This window comes from Dunckerocampus dactyliophorus, chromosome 7, assembly GCF_027744805.1.
Source record: "Dunckerocampus dactyliophorus isolate RoL2022-P2 chromosome 7, RoL_Ddac_1.1, whole genome shotgun sequence".
NCBI lineage: Eukaryota > Metazoa > Chordata > Actinopteri > Syngnathiformes > Syngnathidae > Dunckerocampus > Dunckerocampus dactyliophorus.
Window position 1 is genome coordinate 31,419,653 of NC_072825.1, and position 20,923 is coordinate 31,440,575.

The window sequence follows — 20,923 nt, forward strand, 5'->3', positions numbered from 1 at the left end:
TACAATCACTATTTTTTTAATGTTTTTAAGGGGCACTACACAATTTGCCAATTTGTCAGCCCACACTCCAAAACAGCACTAAGAAAGCAGCATACAGTAGCTCACGGACCAAACACCCCCTCCTCCATGACTAAGTGATTTAGCTCCGACAATGCCTCCTTGGGTTGGTGACAGAGAAAGAAAGGAAAAACATTTACAATGCGGCTTACACCCGGTCGTCCCCCCCACGAGCAGACGGCACCCGTCCTTGGCTTGATGATTGGTATGCATAGTGTTGGGGGGCATTTTGGGCACTGGGGAGGGAGACTGAAAGAAAGAGAGGGCAGGGCGGTGTATGTCGGAGGGTGAGGGAGGGAAGGAGATCCTGTCTGTTCTCTCGCCCGTTCTTTGAGTCAATAGTGTTCCGGCAGCTGAGCTTCTGTATGGGAGGGGAAAGGGGGTGCAATCTGGAGGGTCTTGTCAGAATGCCGAGCAGCTGCTGTTTTCTGGGGAGCTTCTTTTCATGCACCACAAGCCTGGAGTGGGCCGCTGAATGCAGGCGCACCCTCCCGCTCTCCCCAACCCCTACCTCCTTCCATTACTCAGTTTCTATCCCCCCCCCCCCAGATGAAGAGAAGTAACACGAAGAAAGCGAGGCAGTTGTTGTAAAAGTGCGCTATTCCCTCCCCATCACCCTGGGTACCATCCTTCAGCCCAAACAATGTTTTCATGAGGTATGAAGAGGAAAAAAAACACAGTTGTGAATTAAACAGAATATTCCAAAAACGAGCAGCTGTGACATGTTTGGCACCTACGATCACATTTTAACGACTCAAAAGTATGAGTGGCGATTATTCTTTATTGATGACAATAAAAACCCAAAGCCTGATTCAGGTTAGACTGCCAGAGGCCGACTGCGGCACAGCCTCCATGTGAAATCTCCTGAGAGGGACTCTGGTGAGTTTTCTCCCTTCAGCCAGTGATTCAGTCACACTCTTTCCCTTCTTGGTACTGGACTTGCTGTAACGTGACAAGACCTGGACAGAAATGAAAGCGGCCCGCTTGAGAGGAGGTCGCGGTGCCGCCCGGCGTCAAACCTCCTGGAGGTTCTTTCGTGTTTAGCTGCTGTCCGAGGGCGCCAGGTTCCCCGTAGTGTCCAGCTGCATGCACTTACACGTGCACGCCGACACAGGGCACTCGGTGTGGTCTCTGTAACAGGTGACGACAGAACATAGAGAACAATTGTATACTCACTATTGAGACCAAAATAAAATGTGTGCATCTTTCTATTTCTGCAGCCATTTTATAGTATACAAAGTAAACTTGGATATACTTTAGAGAAGTCAGTGTGCAGCTTGTATACGTGTGTACATTTACTGAAAATGAGTCAACACACATCCATTACAGTAATCCCTCGTTTATCGCTGTAAATTAGTTCTAAGTGAATTTCCACAAAGTAGGATTCTTTATTTATAAATGGAATATTTTCGTAGTTAAGAGCATAGAAAACCTGTTTACGACCTTGTAAATACAATTTTTAACATTATTAGAGCCCTCTAGACATTAAATAACACCCCTATAGTCACCTTTACTCATCTATAACTCAATATTGTAGATATAAGAAGAGAACATAAGCCATTTAAGACATAAATAAGACTTGTGCTCGTGTGTGTTGCTGTAAATATGTTCCGGTGCTAGGGGAGCCGAGTGCGGGGGCGGACGGGAAGTGATGTCGCAGGGTTCAGAGTTGCGTTTTAGCTTGGCGTGGGTTACGGCCGCAACAGTAGCCCGTGTTAGGGATGATTGTGCCCGGTGTGAGATCATATAAACCTGCAATAAAAGCCTGTTGTTCCGGTGATCAAGTCTGGTGCTTGTGTGTCTCACCCAACATTACAGTAACATTACTGACACCTAGTGACCAGTGTTAAATGCTACATACAGTATCATCACAATGTCTTTGAAAGATCTTCTGAATGCCTTATACAGGCGTCCCTCGCCACTTTGTGGTTTGAAATTTGTGGCTTCACTCTGTCACGGTTTTTCTAAATTAATACATTTTCGCTGTTTGAACACAGACTATGCTTAGTAAAAAATATATATATGCATAATTAAGCACATTTTATGTATTCTTGGCCCAAATTAAGCATTATCAAGCATAAAAATAAAAAACAAATAGAAGGCATTCAGAAGACGCATGAAAAGATGTTGTGATGGTATGTAGTATTCTACACTGGTCACTACGTATCAGAAATATTACTGTAGCGTTGAGCGTATTGTATTGTTCTGAGCTGCTGTTTAGAGTGTGGGCTATAGATGGTGGTGATGTCCTGCATGCTGTGTGAGAGCTAGCTTTTAGGAAGTACGTCAGTAGAAGAAGAGAACTAGGAGTGTTGAACACTTCATGCTGCGTTTTGACTAATTTACTGGGATGTGTTTAAAACTGCAGCGGGGAGGGAAGATTGTACTGTTGATTTGGATGAATATGCTTCTGCTGTTACTGGCTACATTAGCACATGCATAGAGACTGTTACCACCACCAAGTATTACAGAAAATACCCGAACCAAAAACCCTGGATGAACTGTGATGTAAGGGCTAAGCTACGTGCTCGTTCGACTGCATTTGTCATGGGCACCGCTGAGGACTACAAAAAGGCCAGATATGACCCAAGGAGGTCTATACGAGAGGCCAAAAGACAGTACAGACAGAAGCTGGAGGGCTACTATTCCACCTCAGACCCTCGGCGCATGTGGGCGGGGCTCCAGCACATCACAGACTATCGACAGCAGAGTAGCGTAGCCACGTCCAGCCATACCACACTTCCAGATGAGCTGAATGAGTTCTATGCCCGCTTTGACACCCAAACTCCTGATGAGCAGAGAGGGTGGCTGGACTTGGGGAGCACACAGGACTCACCTCTCATGGTGACATCAGCTGATGTGCGCAGGGTTCTGAACAAAACAAACCCACGAAAAGCAGCAGGCCCAGACAACATCTCAGGACGTGCACTTCGGGTTTGCTCATCAGAGCTAGCTGATGTGCTTGCTGACATATTTAACCTGTCGCTCGCACAAGCATCTGTACCGACCTGCTTTAAGTCCACCACCATAGTGCCCGTACCCAAGAAGAGCAACGTGACCTGCTTGAATGACTATCGCCCTATAGCACTCACTCCTATTGTAATGAAGTGCTTTGAAAGAATAGTCATGACCCACATCAAAAAGAGCATCCCGGCAACTGTGGACCCTCTACAGTTTGCATATCGCCAGAACCGGTCCATGGATGATGCAGTCAACACTGCCATCCACACAGCCCTTTCTCACCTACAGGGCCAGGACACATACGTCAGAATGCTATTTATAGACTATAGCTATGCTTTTAATACAGTCAGCCCCCACAAACTCACAGATAAGCTCCTAACACTTGGCCTGTCACCCTCCCTCTGTAACTGGGTGTTTAACTTTCCAACAGGCAGGCCCCAGTCAGTCAGAGTCCACAATCGCACATCCAGCTCAAGAATTGTGAGCACTGGGACCCCACAGGGGTGTGTGCTGAGTCCGCTCCTCTACACGCTCTTCACCTACGATTGCGTGGCCTCCCAGAACAACACCAGCATCATTAAATTTGCAGATGACACTACAGTCATCGGCCTGATCACTGGTAGGGTTGAAACATCATACAGAAGAGAGGTGGCGGACCTAATAGCTTGGTGTCGTGATAACAATCTCCTTCTCAATACAGATAAGACTAAAGAGATGATCACTGACCCAAGAACAAGGGAAAAGGAGCCGCATAGACCCCTGTTTATTGATGAGACTGAGGTGGAGAGGGTGAAAACCTTCAAGTTCCTTGGCACACACATCAGCGAGGACCTCACCTGGTCTCACAACACCCAACAAATTCTGAAGAAGTCCCAAAGGAGACTGTACTTCCTGAGAAGACTGAGGAAATTTGGCATGTCCACCACAATCCTGAGTTGCTTCTACAGATGCACTATGGAAAGTGTCCTTACCGCCTCCATCACTGTTTGGTACGGTAACTGTACAACACGTGATAGGAAGGCACTCCAGCGGGTGATCAAGACCTCACAGAACATTGTTGGGGCAGCCCTCCCCTCACTGCAAGACATTTATAAAACTAGAGTCCTACGAAGAACACACAACCTCATCAAGGACAGCACACATCCACAACACTCATTATTCACACTCCTACCGTCAGGCAGACGCTACAGGAGTTTGAAGTCCAGGACCACAAGGCTGGCAAACAGCTTTTACCCACAGGCCATCAGGCTTCTCAACGAAGCACTCACACACGCCGCACGCAACACACGCACACACTCATAGCACTTTATTTATTTATTTATATATTTATTTGTTTGTTTGTTTGTATTATTTATTTGTATTAATGTCTCTTCTGTTGTTGTTGCTTAATTTATTGGTATTTATGTTTCTTATGTTCTTATTCTTTCATTTGTTTTCTTTCTTTTCTTGGGAGAATGAACAGAATAAGATTTTCATTGCATAGTATAACTGCTGTTTTACCATGCACATGACAATAAAACTCTCTTGAATCTCTTGAATCTTGAATCTCTTTACTGCCATCCTGATGTGGTGTCATTCAGCCACCATTACATTACATTACATTGCGTTACATTGGAGACAATAGCCACCACAGGAAGTACGCTGTCCAGAGAACAACAACTAGGAACTCACCCAATGCTAACGTGTGAGTCTATGTCATGTTATTTATGTCCAATATGTCTTATTTTCTGTTATTATGTCTACTATATTGGGTAATAGGAGTGTAATGGTGACTATAGGGGTGTTATTTCATGTCTCCAGGGCTTTAATGATGTTAAAAAAAAAGGTCATAAAAAAGTTTTCTATCCTCTAACTACGAAAATATTCCACTTATCCTACTTGGAGGAAATTCACTTATCAGGGTTGGGTCTGGAATCAATTAACGGCGATGGATGAGGGATTACATTACCATATTTGTGGTCTAGTTCATTTAGCCATGTTTATGCTCAAAAATGCTTAACTGAGGCACAAAATACATCAGCTGTGCTTAAATATGCATATATTTTTTACTAGTAATAGGCCGTATTCGATCACAAAACAGCATGATTTATTCATTCATATATTTTTGTACTGCATATCCATGCTTACTTGATATAGTAATGTCCTTTTAGAAGATGCTGGAATAAAAAATGCCTGCTGAGGGATGCTCACTTTTTGGGAGACACTATACATAAAAATACAAAAGTTCTCCCACCTGAACCAGCTGAGCATGTGGCCAGCATGGCCGCCATGGCGACAGTTATGACACCAGGTGAACCAGTTGTTAAACTGAGCTAGTTTGTTCTCCCTTGTCAAATCGACCTTCTCGTCCGACTTCCCCGTTCCTGCCAAGTAAAAAAGTCAATATCAACCATCAGCTAACCACACTGTCGGAATAACTGTGGATGGGCCACTGAACTCCAGTGTCCTGTCCCCTGCACCCATCTCACCACTCGTGCTGCCCCACGCTACCTGTGCAGTTGGACACGGGCGTCCCCATGTTCATGAGGCAGAGGGCACAGCGCGGCAGCGGCTTCCTGCAGCCGGGGCAACTGGTGACCTTCGACTTGGTGGGCGAGCCGCTGACGCCGTACTGGCTGAAGCCTCGGCCCTGGTGAGGCATGGCCGAGCAGCTGTACGAGATGGACTTGCCGCAGAAGTTGCAGCTCACAAACACCTGCGGCGTGAGAGCAAACACAAAGGTCGCTTGATAAGGGACGGCAAAGCGTGGGGTTAAAAAAAGCGAGGCGCCGGCCAGCTGGCTGGGTTTCACTCTGAGGAAAGATAAGAATGAGATAATCCAGCAATAATCCCAACAGTTTTCAACTGTGATTCGCATCGATGTGCTTCTGCATAAAAATAGTCTTTGTGTTTTCATTCAATAAATGTTTCAACAAAACATTCCGGAAGAGGAAGTGAGGAGCAGCTTGACTTTGCTGACTACAGAGGTTTGTCACAAGGTCAAGTCAAGTGCAACATGGTGTTTCCCATTCACTCTTGGATTTGTGGTTACATTTGGACCTCCACAAACACATCATAATGGGACCGTCTGTGTAACGCCGCTTGTTAACACACCTGACTGCCAGAGAGTAACAAGAAAAGAAGCGGTAGGGATCAGATCAGTACTGCCAACTTGCCAACATTTTAATATTATATATGTAGCAACTACAGTCGTCCCTTGTTTATCGCAGTTCATTGGTTCCAAACCCGACTGCGAAGTAGGATTCAATATTAACAAATGGAATATTTTCGTAGTTAGAGCATAGAAAACCTGTTAATGACTTTCTATATCCTGTATTTTTACCATTATTAGAGCCCTATAGACATGAACTAACACCCCTATAGTCACCTTCACACTCCTATTATTCTTTGTTTACACCACATTGCTAATGTGCAGGCTACCAGATCACTGCAGGGACACAAGAGATGGCCACAGCTTTAACCATTAGCATGCTGGCGAGCTAACCAGTTAGCCTCCAATTCATTTTTTCTAAACTTAAGAAAGGTTTTCAAACGGACTGGGGAAGAAGTACAAAATAAGAAGCCAAAAACTTACCACTTCCACACAGAGTGGGAGAACTTTTTTCCCCTCTTATGTCAGACATGCCATGGCTGCAGTGCTAAGGTAAGGTCATGTCGTGTCTCAACAGTGTTTTGTGTCATTACTGATGCCTAGTGACCAAAATACTACACATCACTTGTCTTTCAATACTTTTGGACTAATAATAGGCCGTGGACATTTATTCATTCATTTCGGAAGAAACTCGATAAAGTGAGGGAGCGGAGGGATGCCTGTCATGACAAAAAGTTATGTGAAGGTTTCACTTTTGAATCTCATAGCACATAACTGTGGTGCGTTCAAGGACCGCCAAACAAAGTGCAAAATCTCAGTGCTTGATGAAAAACATGATCAACGAAACATAAGCATGTACAAATTATTGGCAGCGGATGCTGCTGTGAGCCCCTCCCCTATCCCAAAGTGCTCACAGGCAGCTCCGTCTTGGTTAACAAAACGACACAAATGAGCGGAACAAGAAACTTCATTTGTACTGTAATTTAGGGACTATCAAGCCACACCCAATACATTTATAGAGGAAAAAAAGATTTGCACATCTATAGGCCCAAGCCGCCACCACCACAAATAGATTGCAGCCCTGTGGAAACCCTGCTGCAGCACTGCAACCACCACTAAATCTTCACAAACCACAAATGCCAAGTGGGAGGGTCGTGTTCTTGTCCCATCACCTAACCCGTGACACCTCCCACCTCCCCACATGCATGCTTACCTGGGCCAGAGGTTTGGAGCTGGGGTCCAGTTTGCCTCGATGGATGTCAAACTCGGCCCGCTTGTGCCAGAACCTCCACGCATCCAGCAGGTTCCGGTAGTTCTCGATCCAGCACTGGACTCTGGAGTCCTTCAGCACCTCACCTGGGGAACCCTGAAGGGAGGGGCAGGTGTCTGAGTTATGAGCAAACAGCAACTACACAGTCAAAAGTGCTCTTAATCAATCAATCAATCAATCAATCAATCAATCGATGACTGCAGTCCTCACTTGTCCCTAAATCTTAAAAAGACATTTTGGACAATTCCACACATGCACACTTGGGTGCACACAGCAAGGTTCTTAACGGCACGCTTGGAGGAGTTGGAACAGGTCCAACATCAGTGACCTCACAAGTGGACCTCACAGGCACCATCTGGCAGTGTGTCCCAATACCTTTGCACATGGGCAATGGCAAAGGTCCCGTGATGTCAAAAGCCCGCCGTCGTCTGCTGCACCCACGCCTCAGGTGGAATGGGTGCGAGTTCGTGCGAGCTTCCTGTCGTTACGACAGACGTGCACGTCGCAATACGCCATCACGAGGCAGAAGTGGAAACAATCCATTGCAAAATTTCTGTTCTAAAGTTGTGCAAGAGTGAGACTTCCTTGATGTTGTTATGACAGGCTGCGATGTTCCACAAAAAAACACACATTCATTCCCTTCTCTGGTAGTACTTTCCACATGACTGCAGCGCACGTGTACTCGTGTACCTTGAGCATACAGAAGCTGGCAGTCTGGACGTCCCCGGTTCGGTCCACGTAACTCTCCATGAGGTCCACGCCGTCTTTGGTCAGCCCCGTCAGCAGGATGCCCTCCAGGTTTCCCGCCTCCGTCATCTCACCGGTCAGCTTGTCGACATAGCGAGGAAGCTGCGGCCGCAAAAAGACTCCATAAATGACACGGGGGCGACTAAACGTGCGCGCCGTGATGAAATGTCACCTGAGCATCGCTGAGGAACATGGCGGCGAAGGCGACACGGTCACGCACTGCCACGCTGCTCTCGTACTGAAATTTAAGAAGTGAAAGTCACTTTCGGGGTGTGCTTTGAATACAGTCGTAAACGTAAACATAAATAAACCATTGGGAAGAAATAGAACTATTTCTCCGTAACTCAGTGGCATCCTGGGTAGTGTCAGGAATCTCTTCCAGGAAGCCCGACCTTAACCAAAACGTACTCTAACCGGATCCAGTTCTCCCATAAGAAATCATGTAAATCCAATGAATCTGTTCCACAAAGCCAAATGTTAACACAAAACACGTTTTTATACTTTTACATGCAGAGAACACTTCAAAACGCATAGGAATGAAGAATGAAGGGCATAAATGAACATTTAAGGTCACTTTTACCTTCACTGAGGACGTGACGTCAATTCAATCCGTTTCTCACCTCAAATCTCTGCTCTTCTTTCGATCACGGCTGCAAAATAAGCCAAAATGGAGCCAAAGAAAGTTGCAAGTGCTGGTAATTTGATGAAGGTGAAAAACACTTCTGAATTCAACAGATCACATCGCGTTGAAAGCAACCTTAAAATGCTCAATTATCCCTTTCACTCGCCATTGATGGCCGAGTACGAATGTTCTGTGCATGGAAAACTATGAAAACATGTTTTGTGTTCATGTTTGCGAGGCGTAGCTGTCTGAGTGAGCAAAGAACTGCAACGTCAACTGCTGATGACATCACAGACGGGAGACGCACTTCAGGTTCCTGTTTCCATGTAGCGGTAAGCTAGTAGGCTGCTAACAGGGACCTTTTGTGGTACAAATTGACAATGTATCAATGACTACTGTACACATTATACATGCTAACCGGAAAACGTATGCAAACAGAGGCGACATTTTGGTGAAAATTAGCTAAAAACACGCTAAGCTGTACTTTTAAACAGACATGCTCGATATTGGCTTTCTTATCGACATACGATGTTGTCCAGCACTTCACTACGGATACCAATACAGGCAGCATCTCTGCTAGTGTTGTGTAACGATATCACACCACTGATACCACTGAGCGCATGTCACAAATAAACACTGTTTGTGCAAAAGAAGACAAACACTGCACTGGTATCATTGTCTGCAGAAAAAACGATACCGATATGAGGTGATATTGTGCAATCATGTGCGCACGCCGTTTTCAGCGACTTCTGCTTTTTGTTGTCGTTAACATTTTCTTCTTTGCCGTATAATTACAGAGTAGGTCGGTATAGACACCCAAAAGCCAAATAGAAAGCTACAAATACAGACTGGAAGGTGATGGAGTGAAGCATTGATTCTTCTTTTCAAGAAAATGTAGTTTGAATTTGGAATTGAGGTTTGAGTGTTCACACGGAGCACCTTAGATCCTCATTTGGGAGGAACTGGAAAAGATGACAAGTCTTCTCTGTTCACTCGGAGGCAAAGTTTCCCAGACGCTTCAATAAAGTTTTACACCATATGGCGACAAACAAAGGTGAAAGTTCACTTAGGTGGAGTAATCTTGTTTGGCCAGCCCAGACAGCTAAACAAATGGAACAGCGGCAGCGGCGGCGGCGGCAGCAGGTGCGACTGCGGAACAGAGAAGAGGGAACTTTCCGCTGACGTTAATTCTAAGTCGTCCCTGCACTTGAAGTAGTAAAACACTGTCCAGCTGTATGCGCTCAATTTGACCGTGTTAGCAAGAACATGGAGACTGCAGTGTAACGGTGGTGTGTTCAGGGACCGCCAAACAATCTGTGGAACCTTAACACTTGACAAAAAACATGATTAATGAAACAAAGACATTAACATGGAAAAACTGTGTGCTTTCTAAAAGACGCTCTGACACGTGTCTCTCTCTTCTCAACGAGCAGCGGGTGCTGCTGTGGGCCCCTCCCCATCTCAAAGCAAGTCTTGATGGTGTTTGTGTTCAAAAAGACGATTTTGTAGTGGACTGTGTACCAGCACGCCGTCGTAGGCTCTGGGCTCGCTGGTGAGGAAGGCGAACATGACGCAGAGGTAGGGGTTGTTGAGCTGCAGCCTCAGTGAGCTGCACATCTCCCGCCACAGGGAGGCCTTTTCATCCGTGTAACCTGACAGCGCCATGGCAACCACATTGAGGTTCAGGTCACCTGCAACAACAGAGGAAACCGCTAATTATTTTTTTTCCTTTTTAACCATTGTTTAGATGAGTGACGGTTTGTCAGTCAAGACTTTGATGCTAAGGAAGTTAGCATTTACTGTCATTGGCTTACTAATGCTGCATTTCCGCTAAACTGGGAAGTCTGAAATTTCCCATCTGTGACTTAAAAAATAAAGAGCTCAAAGTGGGGGCAAAACTATGTAACCCTGACTTAAACTAAATAAACAAGATTTATTAACTAGATGATGGCAATGTCTGAAGACACTGCGTGTGCATGCTTAGGCAAAATTAGGAGATGAAGAAAAAAACAGAAATGAGCAGGAAAGGCATTAGTGTGAAAATGCAGAATGAATATAACAGTATTTAGGACACGGGGGAAAAAGTGGAGCAAGCGATTGCAAAGCATTATTGAATAGCACGGTAGCGCTAAATGTCTGCATATGTTAATACTTATGAAAATGTCCAAAACAATCCTACTATGCTAATGTTAGCATGCTAGAGCTAACATGCTAACCGATAGTACTAAGTGTTTACCTAAGTTTCTACTCATGAAAACGGCTAGAATCTTACGATGCTAATGTTAGCATGCTAGCAATGCTAACGTTAACAAGTGTCTGTCAATGTTAATACTAATGAAAATGGCTAAAAAAGCTACAATGCTAATGATAGCACAAAGTGTTTCTATGAGTTCTACTTAGAAATACGGCTAAAAATGTTACTATGCTAACATTAGCATGCAGCGTATGTTAGTACTCATAAAAATGGCAAATAATGCTATTATGCTAATGTTAGCATGCAACACCTAGCACGGTAGCGCCAAGTGTCCGCTTATTCATAAAATTGGCAGAAAATGCTACTATGCTAATGTTAGCATGCTAGCAATGCTAACATGCTAACTGCTATGTATATATACTGTATGCATATATGAAACCGCAATATACCAGGAACACTAAACTGAGTCGTGCATTTTGACTGTGGAATGGTTTAACTCAGTTGAGAAATGTGGCAGCAGTCACAATTTTGGCATTTTTAGAGAAAAGTCATGTGAAAAACAGACAGCCTGAATGTCCAGAACATGTTGAACAGTTTGATGTTAGAATGAATGAATTTGTTTGAAAGCCCCGTGGAATGAGTGGAATGGTTCCATGATGGAATGGTTGGAATCGAATGGTGTAAGTTTGGAACATTTTCAAAGGGAAAAATGTTGTGGAATTTGGGGATTTGTGTAAAAATCTGGGGTTGTTTTGAAATCAAACTATTCCTGAATGATCTAAACGATTCCATGCCGGACTGGTTTGAATCGGTTTAAACATGAAGGGCTTAAGCCTCATTATAGGAGTAGCTAGGCCAACTTTTGGTCATTTCCTGCCCCCTACTGGTGTGGAGTAGTAAAGTGCAATAGTAGTCTGCTGTCACCGTCCATAAATGATACCGCTAACCACCATGGTGTCATTGGACGGCCTGCGGCACACTCTAAACATATCATTTAACAAGAAAACTAGGAAAAAAACAACAGCAGCAAAAATGTAAAAATCTGCAGTGATCAGAGTAGGAGAAAGTCACAAAATTAAGGGGAAAAAGCTGAAAGGCAACGAGAAAAAGTCAGAATATTATGAGGAAAAAAACTTCATTTTAGTCCCATAAAGTTTAAATATTAAAGAAAAATGTTGTAATGAGAAACCAACAAATAAGATTACGAAAAGAACATTTACAAAGATCATTGAAGAATAGGGGTGTCACGAGATCTCACGAGATTAAAAGGTGACAAGATTTCTTGGTCAGAGCAAAAAATGTCTGGTGGGCACCAGGAGGCCTGGGACTATAATCAATACATTCATTAATCACTGGGTGAGAATGAAGGCAATGATATATTGCAATGTGCATGCACATCTGTTTTCCATGTCTCCTGCCTCTGACAGGCAGGAAGAGGGTTCACTCTGTGCATTGCTTTCTGCACTTCGGCGCTTTTGTTCCACAGAATGATGGCATGAACGGAGTGAGCCCTTTTGTCGCTCATACAGTCTTTGTCTCAGTGGGCGGAGACAGGACCGATAGCAAATACACGGAGCGCAGAAGAGTGTATGATGTTGTAGAAATGAAATTAGTAGATTGTTGTCATGTTAAAATCCCGTCCCGTTTAGAAAAAAAAAATCCAACCCAACAGCAAAAAAGGGAAAAAAGCACAAAGCCTTGAGACTTAAGTTCACCTCCAGTACATGACGAAGCTGAGATGCAGTTTTTTCTTGCAATACACTGTATAGAACTACAGACATACAGTATATTAGATAGAACTTCTTAGCATATCTACGTACATGTGTTGCTTCACAAAACATCAAAGTGTGGCGTGGCCCTCACTGGGGAAAGTTTGGACACCCCTGAGCTGACGTTAAGTTGATCCCTGTGCTTTTGTATTAGCGTACCATGTTTCCCTTAACTTGAAGTCCTTTCTTTATTTACTTTTCCTTTCTTTTTTAAAATTATTCATTTTGAAAAATTGTTTTATTCATTTTTTTAAAAAATACATTTTTTTATATTAAGCAAGCTATCTACGCACTCTATCAGCTTCACTGCTTACACTTTCCATACAATTCCCTTTAGAAATAATACAACATTGGTCAACTGGTAGATGCTAAACACAGGAAGTGGAAAATAAGCTCTGCTTCTTCCTACTCCTTTTCAGACATGTTGGATCGTACAAGCGTGACCACGTAAATAAATGGAACTTTTATGATGGCTTCGACATTTAGACGGTGAGTAGCGCTCGTAAATGGTTACTCTTGTTTACAGTGTTTGTGGCGGCCCACCACAAATACATTTGGACTGCCACCGACTCATCGTAACGCTTCTTAACCCACTTGATCTGCCGGAGAAGAAGACACAGCGTTGCCAACATTGTCGCCATATTTAGCGAGCATTCACACCCTTCTAGATCCTGTCTGTCAAAAAAGAAACCAGCGACAAATCTAGTGACGTTTTCTGGTCCTATTTTTGGGGACGCCAACATGAAAGCACGTCAAAGCGTGTCGAGTGTTGCTCATCTTTTTGCAAACACAATGGCTGTCGTGTGCTGGCTCTCCTCTGTTGCACCACAACCGCTAAAATGCTGGTGAGCGTGTGTGCACCACAACGTGGCTAAAAAGAGTAACCCAGCAGCCCGCCGTGCTCAGGAAACACTCATGACAACACGCAGCAGAAAAAAACGTCTGACCTACATTGGTGGAATGCTTCTGAGTCAAGAGCAGCGCACTTTTCATTAAAGCTCAACGTGCCGTGTTGCGGCCGGGGGCGGGGGAGGTAGCGTGGGAGAAAGGCTTTGCCCGCTGCTATATTGCCGAGATTCCTTAAAAGCTTGATTTCATTTGATTTGGGGGAACGGTTATTTACGGCGGCGCACGCTGAGCCGATCTGCTTCACATTCCCGCAGGCGCTGTTGACAACAATACGGGGGGGGGGGGCTGGAACGACCAACTTCCTTTTCAAAGTGCAGGATATTACAGTGTGCAATGGACGGGCTCGCTTGACGCCCAACCGCTACAACTGGGGCGGCAACATGCAAACTATTTTCACACAAGATTTTGGGCCTTTTTGAGTATGTTAAAGCCCTAAAAATGTTATTCATGTGACGTGACGTGACGTGATGTGACATGACATCCCATTATTCAGTTTTCAAATGAATTAATCATGATTCATCACCATTTGCAATGTGAATGGAATGTGCCCATTTTGACTGTTCTTTTATTAAGACAAAGATGAATGACTGATTTGTAGGCCTGTCATGATAACATTTTGCTGGTCGATAATTGTGTTACAAATTATCGTTGATAATCGATCCTATCGACAACATTGTTTGAGACCATTTTTTCATTATTGTCATGAGAGGTGTAATTCACATTTGAACCGCTAGATGGTACTCGAGTATGGTGTACCTGTATGAGCCACATTATCTTGACACAGAAGTTACCTGTATGTATTTTAAAATATAAAATATGTTTTAAAATCCAAAATATTTTAAAATATATGCCATAAATGCCCAACAACTGCATTGAAAGGTTGCATTTCTTGTGAGAAGCGCACCATTTTGCACTGTTTTGTTTACATTTGCAGACCAAACACCTCAGTGAGCGTTGACTGTCGGGACGAAGGCTATGCTGCCTGAGGCGCCTCCATCGGTAGTTTTTTTTCTATCTGTGTCGGTCGTCGTGTTCATGAGCTCACCTTGTTCATTCTGTTTAAAACCGGAATATTCCCACGCGGGGGCCGTCGGCTGTGGCATTCGCCTCAGAAACCATCGCTTCTGTGCCTTTATTCAGGTTAGCGTATGCTGCCTCACGAAGCTAACTGCAAAGAGGCTGAATGAGAGGAGGGCTCACTCTCTGCGGTCATTCCACTGAGAACCGACGCGCGCAGACAGATGCCGAGTGAACCCTCTTGTCATGCAGCCTGTGTGGAACAGAAAGACGAGCAGATGAAACACACACACACGTACACGCACCCCAGCACGTCTATCAAGCAGCGACCCTGTAGCGCGCATGCGATCACAACAACAGAGTTTGCTAGTGTGCTAACAAATTAGCAAGGAACAGCAGTGATGTCAGTCGCGTGGCAGTAAAAAGACGTCGCAGCCGAGTCCAAATCTGTTATCGTGCACAAGTCTCCCGTGATGGCAAAGACGTTTAATCCAACGAACCTCATCGCACACTTGAAAGAGGCATCACACGGGAAGCCCCCACAGGACGGCGAAAAGTCATCAGCTGTGACAGGAAAGAGCGAGCCCCTGTTGCTAGTGAAGAATGTCAAGTTTCAACACTTGTTTGAACACCTCCAACCTGGCTATGTTACGTCACATTGTGGATGAAGCTGCTGTACTGCACCGTATGGCCCACATGCATAAAGAAGTAAAAGGGTGAGTTCTTCCTCATACCTGCTGTTGCGTACTGCTGTTCTCTGTTCGAGTAATATCACTTGATCAAGCCTTTTCTAACATTCCACACTATAAAATAAATGATAAAAGCGTATCATTCTTGCTTTTCCAACATTCCAAATGAGAAAATAAATAACAAATGTATGTATGATTCATGTTGATATCGGATCACTATCGGTATCGGTTTCGGATGATAGTCAAGGCTGCAACAGTGGTATTGTATGGGAAGTGAAAAACTTGTATCCGGACAACCCTAGTTGGCGCTAACAATTCCTTGTTGTAATGCAGTCTCTTGGAGCAGTGTCCTCTGTGTGCCACTCAGCACAGCAGATACACCCGCATGCCTAAAGGAGTAAAGATTTGGGATGATACCGGATCAATATCGATATTGGATGATATTTAAGGCTGCAATATCCATATTATATCGGATGTGAAAAAGTTGTATCGGGACACCCCCAATAATAACAACACAGCATAATAGAACATAATGTACGATCATTGACAATATAAAGCGTATTAATGACGTGGGTGGACGTCATACAGTTTCTAATAAGACTGGCTCTCATCAGGAGGACCTAAAGCTGTGTTTCTGAAACTCACCCTTGTCGGCCATGGCCCCCTTGTTGAGGATCTGGATGGCTCGGCGGATGTCCAGGTTGAAGAGAGCCACGGCGGCCGCCCGCTCCCACTCGCGCTCCTGCTCCAGCGAGCGCAGGAAGGGCTCCACGTCGATGTCGGGACCCCGGCCGATCCAGCCGCAGAGCCGCAGGGCGAGGCTACGCTCCTCGCTGTGATACCGGGTCACGTCGGTCTGGCGGTCCGAGCCACTCCAGCATTTATGGCTCTCGGTGGTGCCTGGTGGTTCAGAGAGACAAGTGACCGCGACGTACGGCACAGCACGCTGCAGCACTGCAGGTTCCGATCCACAGCAGGGTCTTACCTGAGCTGTTCTTGACGATGTTCTTGATACCAGAGTAGACAACGGTCTGCTTGCTGCCCTGCAGCTTCAACTCAATATCATCAGCGCACTGCTTCATATGTGAGTCTTACATAGGAAGCATGACACATACACCTGCTACGACCACTGTAGTCTACACGTACTCCTTCAAAGGATATAGAACAGGTCAAACCACAGGGATTTCAGCTGCGAGTCGTTGCCTCCAGCCAGAAGGTGGTTCCTCCACACTTGGACGGTATCATGTCCGTACCTGGACTGAGCCCTCTGCCTCATCTTGGTGGCGATGTCCTTCTCCAAGACGCTCTCCAGGCCCTCCGCCCCGTCCTCCACGCAGTCGTACAGGTGCCGGCCGCACGCCCACCTGAGCGAGGTGGTGGAGCTCCACGCCAGCGAGATGCGCTCGAACACGGTGAAGTCGGTCATGGCGCGGTTGGCCGCCGACACCACCACCATGCGGTTCTGGGAGGACGGGTGCCAGGCGAAGCTGCCGATCTGGCTGTCGCATGGCTGCACGCTGCGCTCAATGATGGTGGGCTCCGTCTCATCCCCGATGGGCGTGGGCGTGTGCTGCATGTCGTACAGGCGGATGATGTTGCTGTCACGGGTCAGAGTGGCCAGCAGGCCCGTGCGTGTTGGACACCACGCCACCTGGCAAGGATGAAGCACACAATCGGCTGAGTCACATCACACACAGTAATCAGATTACCGGCGGGTAGGATCCAGGTTGGAATCTGGAGCGCCGCCCCCTCAAGAATAGATATTAGTCTATATTTTAGATCATATTAGTATACCTTGGTTAGAGGCTTGGGCTGCTCGGTGAGGGTGAGCACAGGCTTCTCAAACTTCCTCAGGTCCCAGATGGCCACCTGGCCCTCAAAGTAGGAGGCCACGCGATCAGGAAAGTGGGGGTCCACCGTGACCCCCTGGATGGCTTTGGTGTTGACAAAGGTCTTCTGGCTGGTGTTCCTCAGGTCAAAAATGGCCAGGTTGCGATGCATGCCGGCCAGCAGGAGCTTGGGGTCGCGGAGGAGCCAGCAGAGCGACAGACAAGCGTCGTTTTGGCCCAGGTCGTACAGCGGCTTCGTCACGACGGCGCTCAAGTCCACATCTGCGGAGGAAAGACGGATCTTTTCAGCCGCTACGCCGGCTTCTGAGGAAAACTTGCTGCTGATGTCCCAGATGAGGACGGAGAAGTCCGCCCGGTGTTTGTCCAAGCCGGCCGCCAGCAGGTTGCTGTCCACTGGGTTCCAGGCAAGAGTGTTGCACTGGCGGGCGTGCTTGGGCACAAACTCTTTCCCCACCAGCTCTTTGCAGGTAGAGTTGTGGCTCTGACCCAGGCTGGTGAGGACCACCCTGCCATTGGCTTGGCCCACCGCAAGCAAGCACTCGGGCTCCTGCTTGGGGTACCAGGCCACACATTTCATGTAGGGGGTGTCAGAGTTGATGGCCAGCAAGGTTGCTGAGGTTTCCTCCGAGAGAGGGACAGTACCAGCTTTGAGCTCTGAGCTCGCCGCTGGCCCGATGCGGTACAGACCCAGCTCCGAGTCACAGATGACATAGCGGTCCGGGTGGTGGGGGGACCACAGGATGTCCGGCTTGGAGCCACTCATGACTCAGGAGCTGCTAGAAGGTTCTCCTCTTCACAACCAAGCCCCAACCTGCAGACGTAAAACAGTACAGACACTAAGACATGGTGATGCTAATACAGTTCATATTTTAATACTGGAATTTCGATTGACACCGTGACGAAGGTATTAAGGCTGCACAATTCTCACACATTCATGTAAGTAATAAAGACAAGGCGAAACAAATGTAAGTTAATTAATGCGATCGCTCCGCCAGCCAGCTGATACTATAAACCAGAGCAGTTGCGCCAACTCACCCTGGCTGGCAGCGCTTGAGTTGCAGCAAGTTACGTCAAAATGGTTATCATTAGGAAATTAGATCGCAATTTATTATTTTTTTCTGTGCAGCCCTGAATAGTATAAATTAAATTGGTATTATTGTGGTTGTTGATGTGAAGAAAAAAGGTTGCTAGTCTTTTGACTCCCAATAAACCTTACAACACGTGACAGTATATGATTCATTGTAGTCACAATGCCACAACACTATAATAAAAATCACCTACAATCATTATTTACTTTTAGTCATACAACTTTTATATCGGTTACTTTGTTACGAGTTTGCTGAGTCGGGTGCACATGATTGAGAGCACTGCGAGTATATCACACCTAAGTGCATAATTAACTGCCAAAGTTAATATAAGCGTTCATGCAAAGGCTAAAAAAATATGCTAGCGGCATCGCATTCCTCTGAGGCAAATTCGCTAAAGTGAACGTAAACGAGCACTTGGAATCACAAATTGTAGTTTTGTTGACATGCTAACTTAACTACGCTAATGCTAACGTGGGTGAAGGACGAGATTAAAATTGCTTTTTCATCGCCCCCAGTTTAGCCAGCGATCGAAGGGAAATACGCTACTTGGATGCCTGTGTGTTATTTATGATGATATGTTACTTTGACTTCAAAGTGAACAGAAAGCGAGTAAGATCAAATTTGACATACTCATGTTGGGCGGCGAAAACTTCCAGCTTCACTCTTGTTATTGTGCAACACGAAACCATGTCCGAAACCGTATTGAATAGTAACAACGTTCCCCACCTCATGAAGGTTCCGCTTGAGCGGCGACTGAGCCACTAGAGGCCGCTGTCGCACAATGATATCCGATGAACAGATCGGAGCAACGCAAACGTAACAATACAGCCATCACTAAACAACTACAACGAGTAATGTTTTGGGAACATGTTTAAAAAAATAACGTATTACTTATTTTAAGTGAAAGTATTTGCTATATTAGAAACCCTGCTTCAAAAAGGTTAATATCTGCTCCGTACATGGGAGTAAAACTATTTTGCCTGTTTTCCACATCAGCGGGCGAGAGTGGAAAAATAAACTCTCTCGTTGGGGGGATTTTTGTTTTCATGTACATCATCTAATGTGCAGCAGAGCAAGAGAATCAAAATAACACTTAAGTTAGTGGAAAATGCGATACTTGGAGTATTGTGATGGATTTTTATGGTGGAAATAAGCGATAAATCAGTGACGGCCCCTCCCTCCCTGGCCCTGGCACACACACACACACACACACACACACAAACACAAGCCTATGCACATCAGCTTTACCCAAAGTTGTCAGACAGTCTGAGCCTGCTTTACAAGGCGAACCCTGCAGGCGGGATGCCCCCAGACAACCACAGGTGACTGGAATACAACAAGGAGGCCTTGGCCAAATGACATTTTGGGTAAATAGACTTTGTGCAACTTAACTGCAGCTGTATGCACTTTTTTTGGTTAATTATCCTAACATGACAGATTTTGTGCAACTTCATCGTTGCATTTATGGAAAATGTTTCTCTTTTTTCAATAGATATTGACATTGGTGTGCTGCATGCATGTAAAGCAATGCATCATTCCTCTAAACATATTCAATTATAATGTGCACACCCCTTTTTTGGATGTGATTAGTAGGCTGCATGGGTTACTCAAAGCGTGACACTGACTGGACCTCTTTTGCATTTGTGCAATGCAGAAGAGTGTATAGGATGGAAGTGTTGCACAGGAAGGCAAACTTGAGGGGAACACAGTGGATCCTCCTTCTCCTGCTGCTGCTGGCTCACCTGCACGGTGCCACAGGCCAGAGAAGAAATGGACGCAGGAACAACTACAGGCTGCCAGACGATGGAGGGAATGGTAATTGCATGCGTGTGAGGTATTACGCTGCATCCGTGCAGGAAGTACATCAGCCAGGCACTGTCAGAGATGGATTCATTGAACAATATCTTTATTTATTTATTTATTGTGGTTTGGGGTGGTGTACAGCTGAGAGCTGTTTGGAATATTTTCACTACCTTAAAGCTACATGAGAGGGTGAAAATGATGCAGCACACTTGTACACCAAAGCAAAAAGAGTTAAAATGTAATTAAAAGTGCCTCCTTATGCTTGAATCATGATGTATTGGGGTTTCTTTTAATCTTTTTTTTTTTAAGTAATTTTCACTAAACTTTGTAAAGGGGGGGCATACGGGCCAGTAATTGCTCAGTGAGACAAGCACCAGGCTTGAACAACTCGAAACAACAGGCTTTTATTGCAGGTTTAAATTAGTTTACAAAAGGCACAGTAAAAACATAATCATCATCAGAATCATCCTACAAGGTAAACTGTCTTAAATGGCTTCTTTTCTGTGCTTATATCTACGACACTGGTGTGAAAGAGTGTTTGCCCCCTTCCCGATTAATTTTTTTTGCATGTTTGTCACACTGAAAGATGAACTTTTTGGAAGGTGTGTGTCCCATTACATCTGGCGTAAAAGGAAGTGTGATGGTCTTCAGGACCTGGAAGACTTGCTGTGATCAATGGAAGCATGAATTGTGCTGAAGGAGAATGTTGGTGACCTCAAGCTGAAAGCAACTTGGGTTCTGCAGCAGGACAATGATCCAAAACACACCAGCAAGTCCACCTCTGAATGGCTGAAGACTTTGGAGTGGTCTAGTCCAAGTCCTGACCTGAATCCTATTGATATGCTGTGGCATGACC

At 45.4% G+C, this 20,923-nt stretch overlaps 2 protein-coding genes across 7 annotated transcripts in view; one reads left to right on the top strand and one right to left on the bottom strand.

Annotated features, from left to right (window-relative positions):
- Positions 1–18,954, bottom strand: mios (missing oocyte, meiosis regulator, homolog (Drosophila)). Its single transcript, XM_054781725.1, has 12 exons — positions 18,895–18,954; positions 17,121–17,987; positions 16,484–16,977; positions 16,312–16,406; positions 15,972–16,226; positions 10,270–10,439; positions 8,299–8,364; positions 8,070–8,228; positions 7,323–7,475; positions 5,509–5,713; positions 5,252–5,381; positions 1–1,188 (listed from the first exon to the last, which is right to left on the bottom strand). The coding sequence occupies exons 2-12, from the start codon at positions 17,937–17,939 to the stop codon at positions 1,098–1,100; spliced, it is 2,637 nt and encodes an 878-aa protein (XP_054637700.1). The 5' UTR covers positions 17,940–17,987; positions 18,895–18,954; the 3' UTR covers positions 1–1,097.
- Positions 14,968–20,923, top strand: part of col28a1b (collagen, type XXVIII, alpha 1b) — a 23,238-nt gene continuing 17,282 nt past the window's right edge. For 3 of the 6 annotated variants that reach the window (XM_054781719.1, XM_054781720.1, XM_054781724.1), the window contains exons 1-2: positions 14,968–15,353; positions 19,919–20,079. In XM_054781719.1, the coding sequence (XP_054637694.1) occupies positions 15,241–15,353; positions 19,919–20,079 (274 nt within the window). In that variant the 5' untranslated portion in view covers positions 14,968–15,240. Of the gene's footprint in view, positions 15,354–19,454; positions 19,632–19,918; positions 20,080–20,923 lie in introns of those variants that run through there. The other 3 variants (XM_054781723.1, XM_054781722.1, XM_054781721.1) reach the window with 3 other exon arrangements.

Bases quoted from the DNA above. Each gene is read 5' to 3' on its own strand.
- mios (XM_054781725.1), bottom strand. From the start codon at position 17,939: ATGAGTGGCTCCAAGCCGGACATCCTGTGGTCCCCCCACCACCCGGAC. The intron at 5,714-7,322 runs GTAAGCATGCAT...CTCACGCCGCAG, and splicing joins GCTCCAAACCTCTGGCCCAG to GTGTTTGTGAGCTGCAACTT. The intron at 1,189-5,251 runs GTGGGAGAACTT...CACCTGTTACAG, and splicing joins CACATGCTCAGCTGGTTCAG to AGACCACACCGAGTGCCCTG.